This window comes from Hyperolius riggenbachi, chromosome 1 (genome assembly GCF_040937935.1).
Source record: "Hyperolius riggenbachi isolate aHypRig1 chromosome 1, aHypRig1.pri, whole genome shotgun sequence".
Taxonomy (NCBI): domain Eukaryota; kingdom Metazoa; phylum Chordata; class Amphibia; order Anura; family Hyperoliidae; genus Hyperolius; species Hyperolius riggenbachi.
In genome coordinates, this window is record NC_090646.1 from 456,695,558 (window position 1) to 456,718,939 (window position 23,382).

A 23,382-nucleotide genomic window follows, 5' to 3' on the forward strand; every position below is an offset into this window, starting at 1 on the left:
ATGACACATTTTTGATTTTTTTTAAACACAATTGTCCATTTACAGAGAGATTTCTCCCACCCAGCATGGGTATGTGTAAAAATACAAAACAAAACACATTATACTACTTCTCCTGAGTACGGCGATACCACATGTGTGACACTTTTTTGCAGCCTAGGTGCGCTAAGGGGCCCAACGTCCTATTCACAGGTCATTTTGAGGCATTTGTTTTCTAGACTACTCCTCACGGTTTAGGGCCCCTAAAATGCCAGGGCAGTATAGGAACCCCACAAGTGACCCCATTTTAGAAAGAAGACACCCCGAGGTATTCCGTTAGGTGTATGGTGAGTTCATAGAAGATTTTATTTTTTGTCATAAGTTAGTGAAAAATGACACTTTGTGAAAAAAACAATAAAAATCAATTTCCGCTAACTGTTGACAAAAAATAAAATCTTCTATGAACTCGTCATACACCTAACAGAATACCTTGGGGTGTCTTTTTTCTAAAATGAGGTCACTTGTGGGGTTCCTATACTGCCCTGGCATTTTAGGGGCCCAAAAACGTGAGTAGTCGGGAAACCAAATTTCTCAAAATGACTGTTCAGGGGTATAAGCATCTGCAAATTTTGATGACAGGTGGTCTATGAGGGGGCAAATTTTGTGGAACCGGTCATAAGCAGGGTGGCCTCTTAGATGACAGGTTGTATTGGGCCTGATCTGATGGATAGGAGTGCTAGGGGGGTGACAGGAGGTGATTGATGGGTGTCTCAGGGGGTGGTTAGAGGGAAAAATAGATACAATCAATGCACTGGGGAGGTGATCGGAAGGGGGTCTAAGGGCGTTCTGAGGGTGTGGGCGGGTGATTGGGTGCCCTAGGGGCAGATTAGGGTCTAATCTGATGGGTATCAGTGACAGGGGCTGATTGATGGGTGATCAGTGGGTGATTAGATGGCAGAACAGATGTAAACAATGCACTTTGGAGGTGATCTGAGGGTAGGTCTGGGGCAATCTGATGTTGTGGGTGGGTGATCAGATTTCCCGCAAGGGGCAGGTTAGGGGCTGATTGATGGGTGGCAGTGACAAGGGGTGATTGATGGGTGGCAGTGACAGGGGGTGATTGATGGGTGATTGATAGGTGATTGACAGGTGATCAGTGGGTTATTACAGGGAAGAACAGATGTAAATATTGCACTGGCGTATTGATAAGGGGGGGGGGGGTCTGAGGGCAATCTGAGCGTGTGGGGCGGGTGATTGGGTGCCCGCAAGGGGCAAATTATGGTTTATTCTGATGGGTAACAGTGACAGGTGGTGATAGGGGGTGATTGATGGGTAATTAGTGGGTGTCTAGAGGAGAGAACAGATGTAAACACTGCACTTGGGAGGTGATCTGATGTCGGATCTGCGGGCGATCTATTGGTGTGGGTGGGTGATCAGATTGCCCGCAAGGGGCAGGTTAGGGGCTGATTGATGGGTGGCAGTGACAGGGGGGTGATTGATGGGTGATTAGGGGGGTGATTGGGTGCAAACAGGGGTCTGGGGGGTGGGCAGGGGGGGGGTCTGAGGGGTGCTGTGGGCGATCAGAGGGAAGGGGGGGCAGGATCAGTGTGCTTGGTGCAGACTAGGGCGGCTGCAGCCTGCCCTGGTGGTCCCTCGGACACTGGGACCACCAGGGCAGGAGGCAGCCAGTATAATAGGCTTTGTATACATTACAAAGCCTATTATACGAAGTACATGCGGCGATCCGGGTGCTAGTAACCCGCCGGCGGGTTACAGCGCGAGGGGGGCGGAGCCAGTCGCCGGCGGCTGATCGCGTCACGAATGACGTGATCGCCGCATAACCACGCCCGCAGCCGCCCCCGCCGATGGGCGTATTGCAGCCCGGACTTTGCCGCCGCCTATCGGCTGGGGGCGGTCCTTAAGTGGTCAACTTTCTTCTTTTTATGGTAGACCTGGATATCGATACGGCTACCCCCTGGAGAGTGTTGTTCACTTGTTTGGCTTTTGGAAGGGGTTTCTCTTCACCATGGAAATGATTCTGTGATCATCCACCAATGTCTTCCATGGACATCCAGGTCTTTTTGCATTGCTGAGTTCACCAGGATGTACCAAACTGTAGATTTTGCCATTTGTAATATTATTGTAGCAATTTTCACAGCTTAAGGATGGCTTTTTTTTCACCTGCATGGAGAGCTCCTATCCAAATATTCATGGATCTAACTGTATGTAATGCTGCCTACCCATGGAAATTTTACAGCTATTTAGTGAATATCCCCCAATGTATTTTGCTTAACCTGCCCACCAGAAACCACTCACTTATGTGCTGAGGTCCCTACAGGCTGCTTTGATAGAGTCAGGATTCTTGCCTGTAAAGCCCTCATTTTTCAAACTGTTAAGGTAGTCATACATCAGGCGACTTGGCGGGCAATTGACCATCCAATTCGATTATTCATTATGGATGAAAATCGGTGCCGCCAAGTAAGCAACCAATTTCAGGACGAAAATTGGTTGCATTGTCGATCGTGCATGCTGCAAGATGTCAGGCCGAAGTTGGGTGGTCGGGTTTGCGGAAGTACGGCGGCGGATTTCGATATGAGTGATGAAACAAAACCCCCACCGCTGCCATGTATAAATGTGCCCCCGCCCCCCCCCTTCCCCCGTGAGTGCATTTATACATTACCTGTCCTGTAGCAGCCTCCGCGCAGTGTCTGTCCATCTCGCCGGGTTCTAACAGTCGCATACACTCATACATGCTAGCTGCGCATAGTGTCTGACATGAGATGCTATGCGCCGCTAGTGTGTATGCAGCTGTTAGAACGCGGCGAGATGGACGGACACTGCACGGAAGCTGCTACAGGACAGGTAATGCATAAATGCACACACGGGGGTGGGGGGGGGAGGAGGGGGTTCTTGACAAATATACATTAGGGGGCAGCGGTGGGCTCAGACGATTCCCAGAAGATTTCATGCTGAAATCGGATGGGAATCGACCTGTAGTATGAGGGCAGCTTCGACAAAGAGACAGATTTATCTCTAATCAGAATATCTCTGTTCTCTGTGTACCTCTTTTGACCCCCTCTGTGCCTCTTTTGTCCCCCTCTAGGTCCCCGTGTCACCTCTTGACCCCCTGTCCTAGCTAGGAATAGGTGCCCCCCCATATAGGTTCCCCAGAATAGGTAGCAAGGTACAGATGCCCCCAGTATAGGTAGCAAGCTATATGTTCCCCAGTATAGGTAGCCAGGTACAGATGCCATAGTGTAGGCAGAGAGGTATAGGTACTCCAGTATAGGTAGCCAGGTACAGGTGGTGCCCCAGTGTACGTAGCAAGCTATAGGTGCCCCAGAATATATAAGCTAGGTGCAGGTGGTGCCCCAGAATAGATTAGCCAGGTGCAGGTGGTGCCCCAAAATAGATTAGCCAGGTGCAAGTGGTGCCCCAGAATAGATTAGCCAGGTGCAGGTGGTGCCCCAGAATAGATAGTCAGGTACAGGTGGTGCCCCACAAAAGTCAGGTACATGTGGTGCCCCAGTGTAGTTAGCGAGCCAATAGGTGCTGCAGTATATATAAGCAGGCAGTGCCCCAGTATAATCTTACGTAGCCCGGTTCCCACGCAGACTTCTCTCGCTGGGCTCTTCTCCTCTCGCCGCGTCTTCCCGCTATGGTTACTTCCAGCAGCAACTCTGATGTCATGAGAGGCTGCTGGGTAACCATGGCAACAGGACGCAAGGCGGCGACAGGCAGAGCCCGAACAGGAGGAGAACCCACCGATAGGAGTCCACGCAGGAACGGGGTTAAGTAAGTTGCTGCGCCCATGCCACTGAGCCTGCCCTGCCTGACACTTCTTTCCTGGGGGCAATATCCACCATTTTGTCTGCAGCCCCTAGGGGACCCCCTGACAGCTGCCGATATACCCCCAGGGGTCCGCAGACCCCAGGTTGAGAACCACTGCTCTAGATACATTACTGAGGGAAAGAGTGATGGCTGGCTCGATGGTGCTGTAGGGTAAGAACAAAGGAAGTTGTTGAGGGGTGGAGGGGTAAGGTAGTCACAAGCTGTTGAGAATAAAATGAGTGGGCAGAGATTGTGGCTTATTGAGGGTCTGAAAAGGAGAATGTGATGCTACTGAGGATACTGAAGGTGGGTGGAGAGAGAGATAGGCCCCCCCTAAAGGTAGCAAGAAAGCCCCCCAGTATTAGGTAGATGGAGAGGGTGCCCCCCCATATATGTAGTTAGAGAGGCCCCCCTAGTATTAGGTAGGCAGAGATTGTGCTCACAGTATAGGCAGCCAGAGAAACCCTCCTGTATAGATAGCCAGAGACCCCCACCCTAAATCACTAAACAGAATTAGGGAGAGTCATCTCCCTCCCAAACATAATTATTCCCTTAGATCACCAAACATAAGAGGTGAACTGTTGCGATGACCAAGTTATTCGTTTCTGCTGATCAAATCTGCTGGAAATCTATAATGCAATGAGCTGCACCGACTATAATTTTGATCGATTCCCAAAATTATGAAAAAGTTTGGTCCATCGGACACAGATCGACAGCCTATAACGTTGTGCTGTACTAAACCGTGCAATGCTCTGGTTCCATAGATTTTCAGTAATATCTGTAGGAGGGGGGGTTATTAGATCACTCTCTTTTCAGATTCAGATCAGAGAGGAATTGAATTGATCTGCTTGCCACATTGGGAGTATGGCCTGCTTTAGTGCACTATCCAATAGACAAAGTAACTATTATAAATAAATTGTTCCTCTAGCTGGGCTTCTTGCCAGGGACCGGCATTCTATGAGAAGCAATATAAAGCTATTGCTTGTGAATTTTACAATGTCATGCTCAGAGTTGCACATTCTTGCATCAGATGTTACATGCAGCTACCAAACTCTGCACACAGCTTTCCGCCATTGAATTGTTTGAGGGCGAGCTGAAAGATGCCCATGCTTGTCCTACCACCTCTAGTACACCCCTCTGTAGACTGCAGACTGCCGCGGCTGCCTATGTGTCCTTGCAGGACAGGGGGTCACCTCTACCCGTCCCACACACTCTGCCTTTCACCCTTCAGCAGTCAATGAAGTTGTGAAACGAGGGAGCCCCGAGAAACACGCCCCTCATTCCTCACTGGCCGCCCTGACGCTCCTCGCCCGTAAATGGTCATTCTGACCATATAAGGGAGACAGCGCCTCCTCGGCAAGTTCTGAGAGTGACCTACGCATCATCTGTATAGTGAGAAATCACTGCTCGCTTATCGCACAGCTAAGATCCTGATCCATTCATTAGTGAATGCGGCGCACGCTAACCCGGGACGGGATCTGCAAGTATGCTGAGCGAGGAGAGCCTGGAAGCTGGATTCCCACTTCCTGCAATTCATAATGGTGAAAGTACTTTGGGGAACTTGGCACAAGGTGAGATAAGACAATTCACTGTGATTTCCTGGCTTGCCCATGTGAGCTTACACTGTATACAGGATTCAATAGATATGTTTTACAGTAATGGTTCTGCTACGTACATGAGATGATCTGTTACTTTATAACAAGGCTACATACTTTACGTTTATGGGTTTTTGTTTATATTTGTATGAACTACAAATGCATGCAAGCCTGACAGCCTCCAGTTTTTGAGTTTGCGCCATTGAAACGTAAGATGGGGTCACCTACTGCTTGTGAATTCAACGCCTGTCAGCTGCTCCCATGCAGTGGCTGGGGTTTACGTATTGTCCCGCCACCCGTGTGCTGGGCACAGGGTGAGCCAAATGACGGCTCACCCTGCTGCTGTTCAAATCCCTGGTGGCGTTAAATACTAATCCCCCTCCGAGTTGTAGCAACTTGGAGTAAGAAGTACTTTGAGGTCTGGCGATTGCTGGACCCCCGATGATTGCTGGACCCACTAGTGCTATGGTGGCGCCCAGCTTCTGGCCGAAATTACCTGCTTCGTGGCTGGGCGCTGTTGCTAATGCTTGATATGGGCATCGGTATAATGGTGGTATGGGTGTAATCTAAACGTGGTCGCAATCATGCTCAGATGCGTTGTTGCGTTGTTTTTGCCACCAGGTAATACCACTTCGTGTCAAACGATTTCATGAGTGATGATATGAAATTCTGCTAATCGGCTGCAATTGGAATTGCAGTTCAGCCATCTGTGAAAATGGGTCGTGAGCAATCGCTTTCTTGCTTACCTCTTATTTTTTTAAAAAAATGTGTAATGTTTATTTTGTTTAGTTTTAGTTTAGTTTTTTTCCAGCAGTTTTCTGTGCTATAAAGTTAACTTTAGAGGTGCATTATGAGATTGTGGAAAAACTTTGTTTAGTCACTTCTCAAGCACTGCTAGACAGTTTACTATCACTGGAAACCCATTAGATAGTCTTTCAATGAAAACACCTAAACTCAGCCTAACTGGTTATAGTATGGTACTGGTATTTGTTTCATATACGGTAGTTTTATATATTAGATTCTGTTTAGTGTTTTTCTAGTATATATCATGGTACAAACTCTTATGTATGTGACTTTTCCTAGACATTAAAAGCACTTAGGTAGTAATTCAGTCAGCCGGGGAGAGCTGAGATCATTCAGCACGTGGTTGTGTGTACAAACTTACAAGGTGACCTTAGTCCCGCTGTTCCCATCGCAAAAAGGGAGGATGTGAGCAGAACAAAGCACAGTGTATCCCTCTAATGTAAAGCATGGCTATTGCAGCTTCATGACAGAAACTTTCATGGTAAGCATCACCATCCACGTCATCAGGGGAACATCATGGCACACTGAAATGTGTTTATCACATTATTGGTAGGCGGTCGTTGTATGTTTTATTCACCACTTTGAAGTATATATTTTATGAGAAGTATTTCTAAAATACTACACAGTACACACAATAAGACAGCAGTATACTTATAGTACAAAAGCTACAGGGCATCCGTAAAGTATTCACAGCGCATCACTTTTTCAACATTTTATGTTACACCCTTATTCTAAAATTGATTAAATTCATTTTTTCCTCAGAATTCTACAAATAACACCCCATAATGACAGTGTAAAAAAAAAGTTCACTGGAGATTTTTGCAAATGTATTAAAAATAAAAAAAATGAGAAAGCACAAGTACATAAGTATTCACAGCCTTTGCCATGAAGCTCAAAATTGAGCTCAGGTGCATCCTGTTTCCCCTGATGATCCTTGAGATGTTTCTGCAGCTTAACCTGTGGTTAATTCAGTTGATAGGCACACACCTTTGTATATAAGGTCCCACAGTGTACAGTTCATGTCAGAGCTCAAACCAACGTGAAGTCAAAGGAATTGTCTATAGACCTCTGGGACACGCTTGTCTTCTGCTGCTTTGAAGGTCCCAATGAGCACAGTGGCCTCCATCATCTTAAGTGGAAGAAGTTCAAATCCTCCAGGACTCTCCCTAGATCTGGCCGGCCATGTAAACTGAGCGATCAAGGGAGAAGGGCCTTAATCAAGGAGGTGACCAAGAACCCAATGGTCACTCTGTCAGAACTCCAGAGGTCCTCTGTGGAGAGAGGAGAACCTTCCAAAAGGACAACCATCTCTGCAGAAATCCACCAATCAGGCCTGTATGGTAGAGTGGCCAGACAGAAGCCACTCCTTAGTAAAAGGCACATGGCAGGCTTCCTGTAGTTTGCCAAGAGGCACCCGAAAGACTCTCAGACCATGAGAAACAAAATTCTCTGGTACGATGAGACAAAGATTGAACTCTTTGGTGTGAATGCCAGGCGTCACATTAGAAGGAAACCAGGCACTGCTCATCAGCTCATCAGCAGGCCAATACCATCCCTACAGTGATAATGGTGGCAGCATCATGCTGTGGGGATGTTTTTCAGTGGCAGGAACTGGGAGACTAGTTAGGATAAAGGGAAAGATGACTGTAGCAATGTACAAAGACATCCTGGATGACAACCTGCTATAGAGCGCTTTTGAACTCAGACTGGAGAGACTGTTCATATTTCCGCAGAACAATGACCCTAAGCACACAGCCAACATTGAGGCTTCAGGACAACTCTGCAAATATCCTTGAGTGGCTCAGACTTGAATCCGATTGAACATCTCTGGAGAGATCTTAAAACGGCTGAGCACCAACGCTTCCCATCCAACCTGATAGAGCTTGAGAGGTGCTGCAAATAGGAATGGGTGAAACTGGCAAAGGAAAGAAGACTTGAGGCTGTAATTGCTGCCAAAAGGTGCATCGACAAAGTATTGAGCAAAGGCTGTGAATACTTGTACATGTACATGTGATTTCCCAGCTTTTTATTTATAATAAATTTGTCAAAACCTCAACAAAACATTTTTCAAGTTGTCATTATGGGGTCTTGTGTGTAGAATTCTGAGGAAAAAATGACATTTATCCATTTTGGAATATGACAATTTAAAGCCGTTCCGGTAAAATTATTTGACTGGCAGGTCAAATATGTCTTTGGCCCTCCTCAGGCAGCCTTCAGAAGTACTTGTGTCTCTGAGTACTACCGGAGACAAGCGCATATGCAGGTCGGGGCTCACACATGCGCAGTACGGATGCGCCCATCTTTGGAGGCACTTGGCAAGTGCTTCCAAAGCCTTCAAAGGAGTTGTCACCATGTCAATTGTGTAATGGGGGACAATGGTGGAACAAGGAGACAGAGAGAGGCTCTATGAGATCCAGTGCCTTCCCTCTTATGTGAGTATTGAAGTTTTTTTTTTTCAGGTCACTTTAGGGTTGCTTTAAAGTTTATATCAAATGACAGTTCACACCTGATCAACTACTTGAGGGCTGAGTAAAGCCTCTAAATCCCTGCCACTCATAGGGATCAAGGCTGAGTGGTATTCAGACGCTGTTCTGTCACTATGGAGGGGGAGGAGGAATAACACGGGACAAATAATGGAGCGGAGGTGTAATAAGAACAATGGACTCAGTGTGAGCTTGGGCGAGATGATCCGGTACTTTGTATCTTTTGTTGACACATCGTGGCCGCAGTACTAACACTAGATTCTCATCAGAAGTAGACCAGCCATTTAGCAGTTTACCACATGTGCAATGCTTTAGTCTGGCTATACAATATGTATTTTACTTAACAAATTAAGTATGCTATTGTAATCTACCAGGGGATCTATTGCCATCCACACGTCCTGTTGATACATTTTCAATTGATTTTGGGGAGTTTCTTCATCAAAAAAGGTCATACTTTACCTACTTTCAGTGGTGGGACAGTTCCTCACTTCTCTCTTTAGTGTAGCCGAGCAGCCTATTTCCTTTTGGCTCCTGATGCATGTCACGCGATATGCAGAGATGGAAGCTATAAGGAAATACAGTGAGATGCGAAAGTTTGGGCAACCTTGTTAATTTTCATGATTTTCTTGTATAAATCGTTGGTTGTTATGACAAAATGTCAGTTAAATATATCATATAGGAGACACACACTGATATTTGAAAAGTGAAATGAAGTTTATTGGATTTACAGAAAGTGCACAATAATTTGTTTAAACAAAATTAAGCAAGTGCATAAAAAATAAATTAAATCAATATTTAGTAGATCCTCCTTTTGCAGAAATTCCAGCCTCTAAACGCTTCCTGTAGGTTCCAATGAGAGTCTGGATTCTGCTTGAAGGTGTTTTTGGACCATTCCTCTTTGCAAAACATCTCTAGATCATTCAGGTTTGATGCCTTCCGAGCATGGACAGCTCTCTTTAACTCACATCACAGATTTTCAATTATATTCAGGTCTGGGGACCTAGATGGCCATTCCAGAACACTGTACTTGTTCCTCTGCATGAATGCCTTAGTGCAATTTGAACAGTGTTTAGGGTTGTTGTCTTGTTGAAAGATCCAGCCCCGGCGCAGCTCCAGCTTTGTCACTGATTCTTGGACATTGGTCTCAAAAATCTGCTGATACTGAGTGGAATCCATGCATCCCTCAACTTTGACAAGATTCCCAATCCCTGCACTGGCCACACAGCCCCACAGCATGATGGAACTGCCACCATATTTTACTGTAGGTGGCAGGTGTTTTTCTTGGAGTGCTCTGTTGTTTTTCCTCCATGCATAATGCCCTTTGTTATGCCCAAATAACTCAATTTTAGTTTCATCAGTCCACAGCACCTTATTTCAAAATGAAGCTGGGTTGTCCAAATGTGCTTTAGCATACCTCAAGAGGCTCTGTTTGTGCTGTGGGTGGAGAAAAGGCTTCCTCTGTATCACTTTTGCATTACAGCATTTCCTTGTGTAAAGTATGCTGAATGGTTGAATGATGCAAAGTGACTCCATCTGCAGCAAGATGATGTTGTAGGTCTTTGGTGCTGGTCTGTGGGTTGATTCTGACTGTTCTCACCATTCGTCGCTTCTGTTTTTCCGAGATTTTTCTTGGTCTGCCACTTCGAGCCTTAACTTGAACTGAGCCTGTGGTCTTCCCTTTTCTCAATATGTTCCTAACTGTGGAAACAGACAGCTGAAATCTCTGAGACAGCTTTATGTATCCTTCCCCTAAACCATGATGGTGAACAATCTTTGTCTTCAGGTCATTTGATAGTTTTTTTTGAGAGCCGCATGTTGCTACTCTGCAGAGAAAATTTAAAAGAGGAGGAAAACTTACAATTGACCCCCTTAAATGCTCTTTCTCATAATTGGATTCACCTGTGTATGTAGGTCAGGGGTCACTGAGCTTACCAAGCCAATTTGAGTTCCAATAATTAGTTCTAAAGGTTTTGGAATGGATAAAATGACAACAGTGCCCAAATACTAATGTAATTCAAAGCGCTCTGGTTGTTTAAATAAAAGTCCAGTATGGAGTGCGCTCTCACTAAGGGCCTGATTCACAAAGCGGTGCAAAGTGTTTGCACGCCAGTGAAAAGCCCTTTATCACGCCTAAACTCAGTTTAGGCATGATAAGAAGAAACTCGCGCGAATTTTCCGCGCGCAAAGTTTTGCGCGCTCAAGCACGTAGGTGCGCACCGCACTTTGCGCGCAGTGCCCATTAAGCCCTATGGGACTTTGCGCGTTTGCGCGCGCAAATCTTTGCGCGCGATAATCAGCACAAAGCGGTGCTAACTCAGCGGTGCAAAGGTTATCATGCCTAAAGTCTTTTAGGCGTGATAACTTGAGTTTATCACCGCTTTGTAAATCAGGCTGTAAGTATAGCAAGTACTTCACACAAATTTTGTATTTACAGTTCAGCGCACATTATCCATTCAGTGATACATTAAATTACAAGTCACTTCAGATGAAAAGTTCCTTTGGTGCAATCTCTTCTTAGTGTTCCACCACCAAAAACACCCAACAGGAAACGCACTCACCAAAAGCAGTGCGACCACTGCCAGACTGGTCAAATAGCGCTCTATTCCAGGGCACCTCAGGTCCTGGTCCTTATGCCACTTTGCACATTCCACTTGATACTTGTCCATACCTCAAATTAAAAACCTCCCATAGCGTAAATCAGTTTAAAAACATTTGTACTTTATTAAAAATGCTCACTCACATGTTTCTAGATGTTTATATGGTACAGAGTTTTTGTTCCACGGGCTCTCCCCCGTTAGCCAGGCTGGGCCAAGCTGCGCTCTGTAGATTGTCGCGTGTCACGCCGTCCGCAACTTCCTGGTGCGTCCAATCCCCGCCCGACTAGTTTCGTTACTCCCTCGTGACTCATCAGGAGTTTTCCTTGTAGCTTAGCGGCATGTACATAGTAACATAATGCACATACTGCCGGGTCATGGGGGACAGGCACCCCAGTAGGGATAGAGCCGGGACACAGGAGGAAGTGCGCCAGCGGATAGGCTAGTGTGCGCTCCGCCAACACTTTTCAGGAGCCGGAGGAGCACTATTTTAGATGGAGGGGACCTATAGAGGGTTTGGCAATAGGCCACTAATCTACTGCTGCAGATCCGACCTGTCCCCTTTCAAACAGGATATTTCAGGCTGAAGAGATCAATAGTTTAATCTAGAAATTGATCGAAATTAGGTTCAGGCAGCTATGTTGGAGCATTGATCTCAAAATTGATAAGTGTATTGGCATCTCTATGCTTCTAATTGTAACCTGAATCCCTTTTCTGTGATCTGTTTTCTGAACATCTGATACATCTAGAAACAGACAGGTAGGAAATGGATTATAAAGAGCTTCATGGTGCTAGAAAGATAACCGATCACAGATGTGTTATTCATTTTGATAAACATAATGGTGAGGATTGTGGTGGATGGAAAGAGAGTAGGAGAAGCTTGCAGCAGCCACAAAACTGATATACATGGTGTAAATATTACTAGCAGTACACCTGTAATATCTTTCTAGTGTCCTCAGCAGTGTAAAGGTAGCCATACACTCACTGGCCAATGGTTGCCCGACGTGCCCCAAAGCAGATCGCTCTCTCATCAGAATCTAATCAGAGAGGGATGTATTGCTTACACACTGACCATAGATATTCAGTAGATCTTTAAATATTTATCGAACCACAGCATTGAACTGTTTGATAAAGGGAAATGCTATGAGCTGTCTGCTGCTGATCTGCCGCCGACTGATCAAAATTTTCCCTGTAGTCCAATTTGATCGATTTTTGGCCAATATTGATCAAAATATTGGGGCTTAATACAGAACTGGACAGCAATCGCTATATACTCCTGTTTGAACTGCCTGAGGAAGCGGGTTTACGCCGTGAAACGAGTTGCAATATTGTGGAGTGTATAAATAAAAATATTTGTGTTATATGTTAAGACGTGCCTATTGTCGTGTCCTTTGGCGTGGCCAAGAGTCTACCTCTACCACGTCCATGTTTTAAACTTTTTATATCATTTTATCCTGTTGGCGCCTCTGTTCTCCTGCATCATATACCAGTCCACCCTTGGTGGAAGGGCGGAAAGCTCTATCTTCCTATCTACAGAGAGTGACTTCTTACTCCTGAGTAGAGATGTCGCGAACGGTTCCCGAACCGTTCGCTGGCGAACATCTCAGCATCTGTGGGCCCTGTACTACTTCCGGGTCGCTATGACCCAGAGTAGTACGGCTGCGCTGGCCCGGCAGTGCGTGTCCTAGATCTCATTCCTGTTGCTGGGCACTTTCTGCGCATGTTTGTGATGTCATGAGTGACGTCAGGCTCATGCGCAGAGAGTGCCCGGCAACAGGAGCGCGATATAGGACGCGCACCGCCGGGCCAGCGCTGGCGTACTACTTTGGGTCATATCGACCCAGAAGTAGTACAGGGCCCAGAGAGATTCGCCCGGCAAACGGTTCGGGCCATCTCTACTCCTAAGTGGGGACAGGTTTGTTCTCCCCACCTGCTGTTACAGTGGTTGCCTACGAGGTAACCCTGGTTTGTGAGTATATTGTACTTACCTTTATACCCTTCCTCCCCTAATACAGTACATACTACACTATATTGGGCTCTCGGTGTCCCTGAGTTTTCTCTTCTCTTCCTATTGGTGCATCAAGTTCTAGCAGATTCTATCACAGTGATGAAATCTGCCAGGAATCAATGGGAAACCTTGGTTGCTGCTCCCGCTCACTTCTCTTCAGCGGTCCACCGAGTTGACCGTAATGCTGGGAACACACGATGCAACTTCCAGTCTGATCAATGGGATTTGGACAATTATTTCCAACCTGTGTGATCTGTTGCTGATCAATAAAGGGATTTATTTTGCAAAGTTATTAACAGATCCCATTATCGATCAGGAGCAGTTTGGAGATGCACACACAATACAACTTCCTGTCAGATTACCCGTTGATTGCACAGGTAATTGCAGCATGTGTTCCCAGCATAATTCAGCTGACTGCTACTGTAATTCCTGCTGCGAACAGTATCAATACTCGTTTTGCTCAACCCCCACGCCTCATTTATTACCCTTGTTTTATATAGTGTCTTCTAATCACTAGCTGCAAATGTTGACCATTTCTGTTAGGAAGACTTTGGAATAGCTGTGTTTTATAGAATAGCTGTGTTTAATACATGCATACATAAACATTTTAAACTTTAAAAAAAAGCCAGCTAAAAAGATGTTTGCTATTTAATCCATACAATATATTGAGCTGAAATTAAGAAGGTGCAGTTTCTCCTCAAAAGTGGAATTTCCCTTTTTAGTGGCACAGGTCTGTAAACTGCAGCATTGTTTAGTGGTGGCTTTCTTAGTTAATTTCCATGTATAAACACTGCATTCGACAGACACCACTGCATTGGTGTTTCCTCTATGTGAATGGGCATACAGCCATTAGAATGTACAACACAGGTAAGACGTTCTGTTTGTAAACGTGACGAGTTCTCTTTCTCAGAGTCATGCTGGTTCAAAAATTGTTTGTTAAAAAAAAATTGGATCAAACATATCTTTGAACAGCTGCCATCATGTTCAGACCAGATCCTGGTCAGTTTCAGTTAAAACAAGTCAAAGTATGTTAGAAATATGTATGCTGCTTGAGCCTGCACAAGATCCCTTCTGTGGATGTCTGTAATAAAATATGATGAGGGATATTTAATAAGTCTATCCTGTTTATCCGGTATTTATATAACTCCAGCATATTAACACTTTTTTTTTTTACTTTCATGTTTATTGAGTTGTATGCAGTTATTCACAGCTGATATAGTCATGTATAGGCACAATATATAGGGAAAAGGAAAAAAAATCTCAAAGTCAAAATTAGTACAACGTAATACAGTGCAAGAGTTAGGTGTAAAAGGTGCACACAAAGATGACATAATATCTAAAACAGTGTTCCTTCCTGCAGACTCCTCACTAACTACCGTATGTCTCTGCAATTCTGCGGAATAATCCAACCTGGGGCATGTTCCCTCTAGAAAGTATTTATATGTCATATGTAGATGGCACTGGTCTATCTTATCTCAAAGTTGTATAACAAGATCTGGTATGACTCCTTGCCAGAGACCATACCTCCTATGGAAAAATGGGCTTTGGCATTATCCACCTCTGACCCTATTGAGTGGGGCAAGCTGTTTGAATACATGGCTAAAACATCTATGAATATTATCATTAAGGAGAAATGTTACAAAATATTTTATGAATGGTATCAAACTCCTAAAACTCTTCAAAGATTTATAATGCCCGGCCAATCCAATGTTTTCATTGTCATGACATGAACACTGATGCATTGCTCCCTATTCAGGATATATGGAATAACGGTTTCCTGGAGATCATTCTGACCTTTAATGGGCAGGTTGACCTGGATCCCTATGTTGCATTGTTTGGTCAGAAGATCCACCAGCTTTCCAAACACCAGAATATTTTGGCTGTTCCTTGCACGGTGGCTAGATGCATAATCGCCAGACATTGGAAGGGCCCATGCCCCCTCACAGGACACTCCTGAACAGAATGCAGTGGATTTACCACATGGTACAAGTTTCCTATTCCCTAAAATGAAATCTGTCCAAATTTAATCACATATGTACATACTGAATTATACATTTTCCCCGGATTTTCCCACCTCTTCACTTTGAGGCCTGGAACCCACTGAAATCAGCAAACACGAAACGCTACCGCTAGCGTTTTTGTCTGAGCGGTTTGCAAGCGGATTAATGCGCGTTTTCGGTCGCGTTTTGCAACATTGTATTTTTTTGCTCAGCGGTTGCGTAGCGTTTTGCGTTTCGCGTTTTTATCCTGATTGGTCCTGTAAATTATTTTTCATTTTGTTACAGTGTGCTGACCTGCAAAACGCTAGCAAAACCGTTCAGTTTAGGTTTTGCTGAGCGTTTCCGCCAGCGTTTCAATACTTTACATTGAAGCGCTAATGCTCCCAAAATGCTGCAGGTCCTGCGTTTGCGTTTCTGGGAAACGCAAACGCTCCTGTGGAAGTTGCCCCATCCATTAACATTAGCCCAGCGTTTTGGCAAAGTGCTAGCATATCGCAGCGCTGCCAAAACGCTGCCAAAAGCGCTCCTGTGGGTTCCAGCCCTGAGACATGCTGAGCTTTGTTGTTATGATAGCCTATGTGAGGTATTTTAGATCAGCGTTTCTCAACTCTGTCCTTAAGTACCCCCAACAGTACATGTTTTGCAGAAAACCACATAGGTAGTTAATGTGCCTCAGCTCTGCTCTGAATTACCTTACCTGTGAATGTTTGTGGTTTTCTGCAAAACATGCACTGTTAGGGGTGTCTGTACCTGTAAATGTCACTGTTTTTGAGAGAATAGAACCCAATCTTCCAGATCACTTCTTTGCTCTATTCTACCATGCTATTACATACTAATTTGTCAGGACTCAAATATTTCAAAATGTTATTCAAAATGTTTACCAAGAGAAAAAGGTGGCCATACTATTGATCAGAAATAGAGCACTCTCATTACTTTTAAATAAGTGCGTTTATTTTGGAACACCGAAGCAGATAAGAACGTGACTTGTATCTGCAAAGTACATGGCTGGAGGGTGTCATGACAGCTGAACTCTGACTATACGTTTCAAATATTTCCCTGTAGGGACTGACATTCAGTTAAAGATTTTTGTTTGTTGCAGAAGTCAATTACGGCCATGCAGGAATATTCTTTTTTTGCTGAAACGAAATTCCTTGGGCCCCTATTCCTTGAGCAGCTGAAGCCAGTGAATTCACCGCCTGTCAGCTGCTCCCATTCACCGGCCGGGTGCTTGCTAGTGCTTTGCATGGGGTCAGGCGCTTGCTGGTGCTCGGCATGGACACTTGCTGCCACTTGGCACAGGTGGTGGAAGGGCAGCCCCCTCATGACGTTGCATCTGATAACAGAGATTCCTGTCCCCAGATGCAATATGAGACTTTTTTTGGCTGCCAGGTAACATGTCGCCACGTGTCAAATACGACAGGCGAGGTGTTAAATGCTGTATGTAATTGCAGCCGAATTTTCCTTGTGGCCGGCAGCTGGGAAGCTGAACTACATGACAAGCGCAGCTCAGCCTCAACCTGTGCAAGAGGTTGTGAAAATCCACAAGGAAATATTAATGTGGGACTGCTGCCAAAATGTAATTCCTTTCAAAAAGACTGGGAAAGGATTAGACCTATCTTCATATTTTTATTGTTGTCTCCATCTCTGTTAAAGAGAATCTGTATTGTTAAAATCGCACAAAAGTAAACATACCAGTGCGTTAGGGGACATCTCCTATTACCCTCTGTCACAATTTTGCCGCTCCTCGCCGCATTAAAAGTGGTTAAAAACAGTTTTAAAAAGTTTGTTTATAAACAAACAAAATGGCCACCAAAACAGGAAGTAGATTGATGTACAGTATGTCCACACATAGAAAATACATCCATACACAAGCAGGCTGTATACAGCCTTCCTTTTGAATCTCAAGAGATCATTTGTGTGTTTCTTTCCCCCTACAGCTATCTTCCACTGAAGTGTCAGGCTGTTTCTTCCTGCAGAGTGCAGACAGCTCTGCCTGTATGTAATTCCTCTGTATGTGAAAGCCCAGCCAGCTCAGAGGAGGATTTATCCAGCTTGTAAAAGATAAGAGAGAAGAGAGAAACTGCTCTAATCTAAATAATACACAGGCAGTGTGCAGAGAGGGGCCTGGATGGGGGAGATGCATCACAGAACCACAACACTGAAGAACTTGGCAGCCTTCCAGACACAGGCCTGACAAGTCTGACAAGAGAGAGATAAGTTGATTTATTACAGAGATGGTGATAGCAGAAAGTGCTGCAGTAAGCCAGAACAGATTAGAATAGCTTTTGGAACTTGTAGGATGATAAAAAACAGGATGCAATTTTTGTTACGGAGTCTCTTTAAGGATTTTTTTTCAATTTCTACACAGATCACAATGTGGTCCTAATGACAGAACCCAGAGTGCGCAAGTTAAGCAGTGCTACACTTACCACATTATAGGGTTTGATTCACTATAACAAATAGCGTGCCTTATCAGAGTTAACACGCCTTATCAGAGCTAATACGCCTTATTAGAGTAGCTATAGAGATGGCCGAACAGTTCGCAGGCGAACTTGTTTGCGCAAATTTCAGCGGTTCATATTCGCCGCCAAACGTGATTTTTGTTTTTTTCAAAAAAGTTTGCGTTCGCATTTTTGCCATAGACTTTAATGGTTAATAGCTAAGCCGTGCTACATGCTATACACCACACATGCTATAAACCTGCTATAAACGCCAAATCTGCAGGGTATGTAAATAGGGTATAAGAGGACATTTCTTTTTTTTTTTTCAGAAAGACCTTATAGTTTTTGAGAAAATCGGAATGTTAAGAAGAACAGTGGCAACAATAGGGAAAAAAATTCAAAAAGAACTTATACTTTTTGAGAAAATCGATTTTAAAATTTCAAAGAAAAATAGTATACATTTAAATTTGTAAATTACAGTTCTTAGGGAACAATTCCCACCGACTTTAGCAGTTAATAGCAAAGTCCCCTTATATCCTAGCAACACCAAATTTGCAGGATATGTAAAAAAAAAAAAATGTAATTTATTTATTTTTTTGTTATGTTCAGAGAGTGGGAAATTTCCCTCGAAAAATTATGTGGGGTCCCCCCTTCCGAGCATTCTGTAACCCCTTGTTCCCCATGCAGGCTGGGATAGCCAGAATGCGGATCCCCGGCCACGTGGGGCTTCGCACCCTGAGCTATACCAGCCAGCATGGTCCCATGGTATGGGGGTTCTCTGGGGGAGAGGGGCGGCAAAGCCTTCCCCTCTCCCCCTGAGCCCTTGTCCAATCCACAGACAAGGGGCTCTTCCCCCACCTCCGGTGCCCCAGGAGGAGGTGGGGTGACGACTCCCTAGGGGGGTTCATGGTGGCATCTGGGAGTCCCCTTTAAGAAGGAGACCCCAGATGCCCACCCCCCTCCCAGTAGAAATGAGTATAGGAGTACAAAGTACCCCTTACCCATTTCCACAAAAAATGGGTAAAGAACAAAAAATTGGGACAAAAAATGGGTAAAACATTTTTTTTACTCTTGTAGTCACTGGCCCCCTTCAGGTGTTAGACCCCTTGAAATACCTTTTCCATCACTTTTGTGGCCAGAAACAGTGTTTGTAGATTTGAAAGTAGCTCTGACCACTATTTGAAATTACCATGCATGTGTACACATATTATAAAAGTACATTATTCCCAAATTAAAATGCAATAGAAAGTACTGTTCTAATTTGTTCCTGTTGCTGGCATTTGGTAGTAAAAATTACCACCAGATTTGTTATATGTATTTCCTTTTAGACAGTTGCTAAGCAGTCCTCCTGATCCTGTGTCTCAGCTGACTCAGGTTTTACTGGATTAACCATATGCTTGTTCCAGCTTTTTGACTCAGACACTACTTATGCCAGAAGTTCATCAGGGCTGCTAGGAAACTGGCATTGTTTACAAGGAAATAAATATGGCAGCCGCCATATCCCTCTCACTTCTGGTTCCCTTTAAATGCAGGAACTAATAAAAACAATCACATTTTATAACAGGACAATGAATGTTAACTAAAAACAGTACTGGCAGGTTTCTGTGATTGAAGATACTCTTAGGCTTCTTGCACACGGGGACGTTACAGGCACACGTTAGTGCAGCCTGTAACGCTCCCCCAACGCACAGCAATGTAACACAAGTGGGCTGTTCACACTGCCCACGTTGCGTTACATTGTAACGCAGCAAAGTGCTGCATGCTGTGCGTTCTACTCGGCTAAGCCACGTTAGACTGTGCGCACATGCTCAGTGATGTTGGGGAGGAGGGGAGAGCGGCCGGGCACATGGCTAATTAATATTCACTGCACTCAGTGACGTGCAGTGTTTACTTCCTGGAGCGGCCGCATGCGTCCAAGAGTACGCATCACGGACGCCAGAGTGAGCTGCACAACGCGGCTCACTCCGACGTCCACACCAGAGAGCCCCAGGCGTTGCGTTAGGGGCGCGTTATGTGCCCTATAACGTCCCCTAAACGCAACGTCCTGGTGTGTAACTAGCCTTAAAGCATCTACGCATCTAATCTTTGTTGTCAGATCATTTAGCGCAATATTAAAGCCATAAGGATAAGCTGTAAAAATGTGGTTGTCTTTAGTATAAAGTCAGTGTAGTTTGTAATGTTGAAAATGTCACTTCACTAATATTGTGGTATGGATTATATTTTTCTTCTTCACGTTCTACCTTTTATGTTTTATATTTTTTTATCCTAATAAAAACTAATAACGTAATAAGAAATGTGTGTAAGAGTCTTGGACTCATATGCAATTCATGTTTTCTCCTAGAAGATAATTCTCTTTAACTTAATTTTTCAGCACTTTGAAAAAAGTGCCAAAAAGTAGGTGAAAAAGTACTATCAAAATTGTTTTGGACATTTTCTTGCTTGCTGGGGGTTTAACAAATATTTTATTTACAAGATGGAAATATTACCTATATGAGTAAGAAAACCCCGGAGTAAATGGTGATTGCATATGGGCTGTGATGCTAGTTTGTTTGAGCTACATATGGACTGTAGATAAAGAACTTGTAAAAACTTTGTACTGGTCCTAATCATTATGTGTACTTACAGATGCCACCTGTGTGCCAGACAAGGCAGGGGATACCACAGTAACTGCAATTGTGGAAAATGGCACAGAAAGCTCATCAGATTTATTTAATGTAACCGTTCAGCTACCTGGAGGAGATGATTTAGAAGTACAGGTAAGACAACAGTTTTTATGGCTTTATTGTGACATAGACCCTTGTAGGGGATGTGTTGGAATATGTTCTTGATGGACCAAGTATGTCTAGGCAGTTCAGCAGACCACAACTGTTTCAGACTAACCTTTTTCTAAATGTTTGATGTGGGGTTGAGGGATGACACAGTGGGAAGCTGTGGTCACACTGTCCATGTTAGTAACTTAGTATGAATGCACATATATAGTTGTTTGGGATGCTTATCAACAAGTCCGTTAAGAAATGAAGTCTGTATTTATAAGGCACAAAGGAATTACAAATCGAGGATATTTTAATTACACAAAAAGCTGTCAAAAGAAAATACCCGGTAAATGTTCTCTGTATCAATACTGCAAAGGTATACTGACACAGAGCAGGAAAAAAGGGGGCAGGAGCCCTTTCAGAAAAAACTGGCACCGCCATCTCTTGAGTTTTCTCCTAGGAGATAATTGTTTATCCTCTTTTTAAAATACCATATCTTTTCAGCACTTAGCTACTCAAAAAGTACCGAAATGTAGGTAAAAAAGTACTATCAAAATTATTTTGAGTATGTTCTTGCTTGCTGGTGTTTTAAAGAGCATTTCATTGACCATTTTGAAAATCTTGCCTAGGAGAAAAATTAAGGAGAAAAAGTTAATTGCATATGAAACTTAGTGTTTTTGGGACAGTAGAAAACTCACCCAATGGGATGACCGAAAGCAGTAGCATCCTATCCTTCCTTGCTTTATCGAAAGGTAAAGGAAACATTTGAGATTGGCTTTTCAGCTGACTGTCTATGAATAGCTTTAGATCCAAAATTCTGACAAGTTATAATGTTTTCTGTTGTTTCTGTGATCCATGCATAGGTGTCTCCAAAAGAGTTAGTACAGGAGATCATCCAGGTCCTTATGGAACAGGAAAATTCTTGCCATAGGACATGTTTTTCACTGCAGTTTGAAGGCAACGTTCTGGACAACTTCTCAGAGCTGAAGTCTGTGGCAGGACTAAAAGAAGGTTCTGTTTTGAAAGTGGTAGAAGGTAAGAGCAACCTGTGCTACCTTATTATTATTATTATTATTATTATTATTATTATTATTATTATTTAGTATTTTATTTCATATTGAAAGAAAAGGCAAGGCAGCACAGTGTTAAGCATGTTAATGTCCCAACATTTTTTACAAAAATATTTCTGCCATCAAATTCAAAATTGAGCATATATACAGTTTTAAAGAGAATCTGTATTGTTAAAATCGCTCAAAAGTAAACATACCAGTGCGTTAGGGGACATCTCCTATTACCCTCTGTCACAATTTCGCCGCTCCCCGCCGCATTAAAAGTGGTTAAAAACAGTTTTAAAAAGTTTGTTTATAAACAAACAAAATGGCTACCAAAACAGGAAGTAAGTTGATGTACAGTATGTCCACACATAGAAAATACATCCATACACAAGCAGGCTGTATACAGCATTCCTTTTGAATCTCAAGAGATCATTTGTGTGTTTCTTTCCCCCATGCACTGAAGTTTCAGGCTGCTCTTTTCTTCCTGCAAACAGCTTTGCCCTTGTTTGTAATTCCTCAGTATGTAAAAGCCCAGCCAGCTCAGAGGACGATTTATCCAGCTTGTAAAAGATAAGCGAGAAGAGAGAAGCTGCTCTAATCTAAATAACACACAGGCAGTGTGCAGAGAGGGGCCTGGAAAGGTGAGTTCATAGCAGAACCACAACACTGAAGAACTTGGCAGCCTTCCAGACACAGGCTGACAAGTCTGACAAGAGAGAGATAAGTTGATTTATTACAAGAGACAGTGATAGTATAAAGTGCTGCAGTTAGCCAGAACACATTAGAATAGCTTTTGGAACTTGTAGGATGATAAAAAACAGGATGCAATTTTTGTTACGGAGTCTCTTTAAGTTAAATTCAGGGTTTACATTATTTACAAATCGTCACATTGTGTTGTATGCACATTTTAAGCAGCATCCCATTTTTTTTTTCTTTTCAGAAATGGAGTTGTAAATCAAAACATATTGTAGTACTTGATACCTAAACATTTTTGCTGATACCAGGGCTAGACCTTTTACTGCCTGAGGCAAACTTGTGAGGATAACCCCTCCCCCCCCCCCCCCCCCCATTTGGCTTGATTGCACAGCACCTGGAAATTTTCATCCCACAGTATAGGTAGATGGGTAGTAGCCAGGTACAGTTGCCCCCAGTACAGGTAGTATAGTTTCGCCAGTAGGTATCTAGTATAGTTGCCCCAGTATAGATTGTATAGCTGCCCCAGTATAGATTGTATAGTTGCCCCAGTATAAGTTATATAGTTGCCCTATTATAAATAGTATAGTTGCTGCAGTATAGGTAGTATAGTTGCCCCCATTATAGATAGTATAGTTGCCGCAGTATAGGTAGTATAGTTGCCCCTGTATAGTTAGCTAGTATAGTTGCCCCAGTATAGCTATTATAGTTGCCCCTGTATAGTTCGCTAGTACAGGGAGTGCAGAATTATTAGGCAAGTTGTATTTTTGAGGAATAATTGTATTATTGAAGAACAACAACCATGTTCTCAATGAACCCAAAAAACTCATTAATATCAAAGCTGAATATTTTTGAAAGTAGTTTTTAGTTTGTTTTTAGTTTTAGCTATTTTAGGGGGATATCTGTGTGTGCAGGTGACTATTACTGTGCATAATTAATTAGGCAACTTAACAAAAAAAACAAATATATACCCATTTCAATTATTTATTTATTTTTACCAGTGAAACCAATATAACATCTCAACATTCACAAATATACATTTCTGACATTCAAAAACAAATCAGTGACCAATATAGCCACCTTTCTTTGCAAGGACACTCAAAAGCCTGCCATCCATGGATTCTGTCAGTGTTTTGATCTGTTCACCAT

At 43.6% G+C, this 23,382-nt stretch overlaps 1 protein-coding gene across 1 annotated transcript in view; it reads left to right on the forward strand.

Moving 5' to 3' along the window:
* LOC137525207 (clustered mitochondria protein homolog) overlaps positions 1–23,382 on the forward strand; it is a 139,219-nt gene that overhangs the window by 18,750 nt on the left and 97,087 nt on the right. The window contains exons 5-7 of the mRNA XM_068246198.1: positions 15,048–15,129; positions 20,358–20,488; positions 21,349–21,520. Coding sequence (XP_068102299.1) covers positions 15,048–15,129; positions 20,358–20,488; positions 21,349–21,520 — 385 coding nt within the window. The remainder of the gene's footprint in view (positions 1–15,047; positions 15,130–20,357; positions 20,489–21,348; positions 21,521–23,382) is intronic.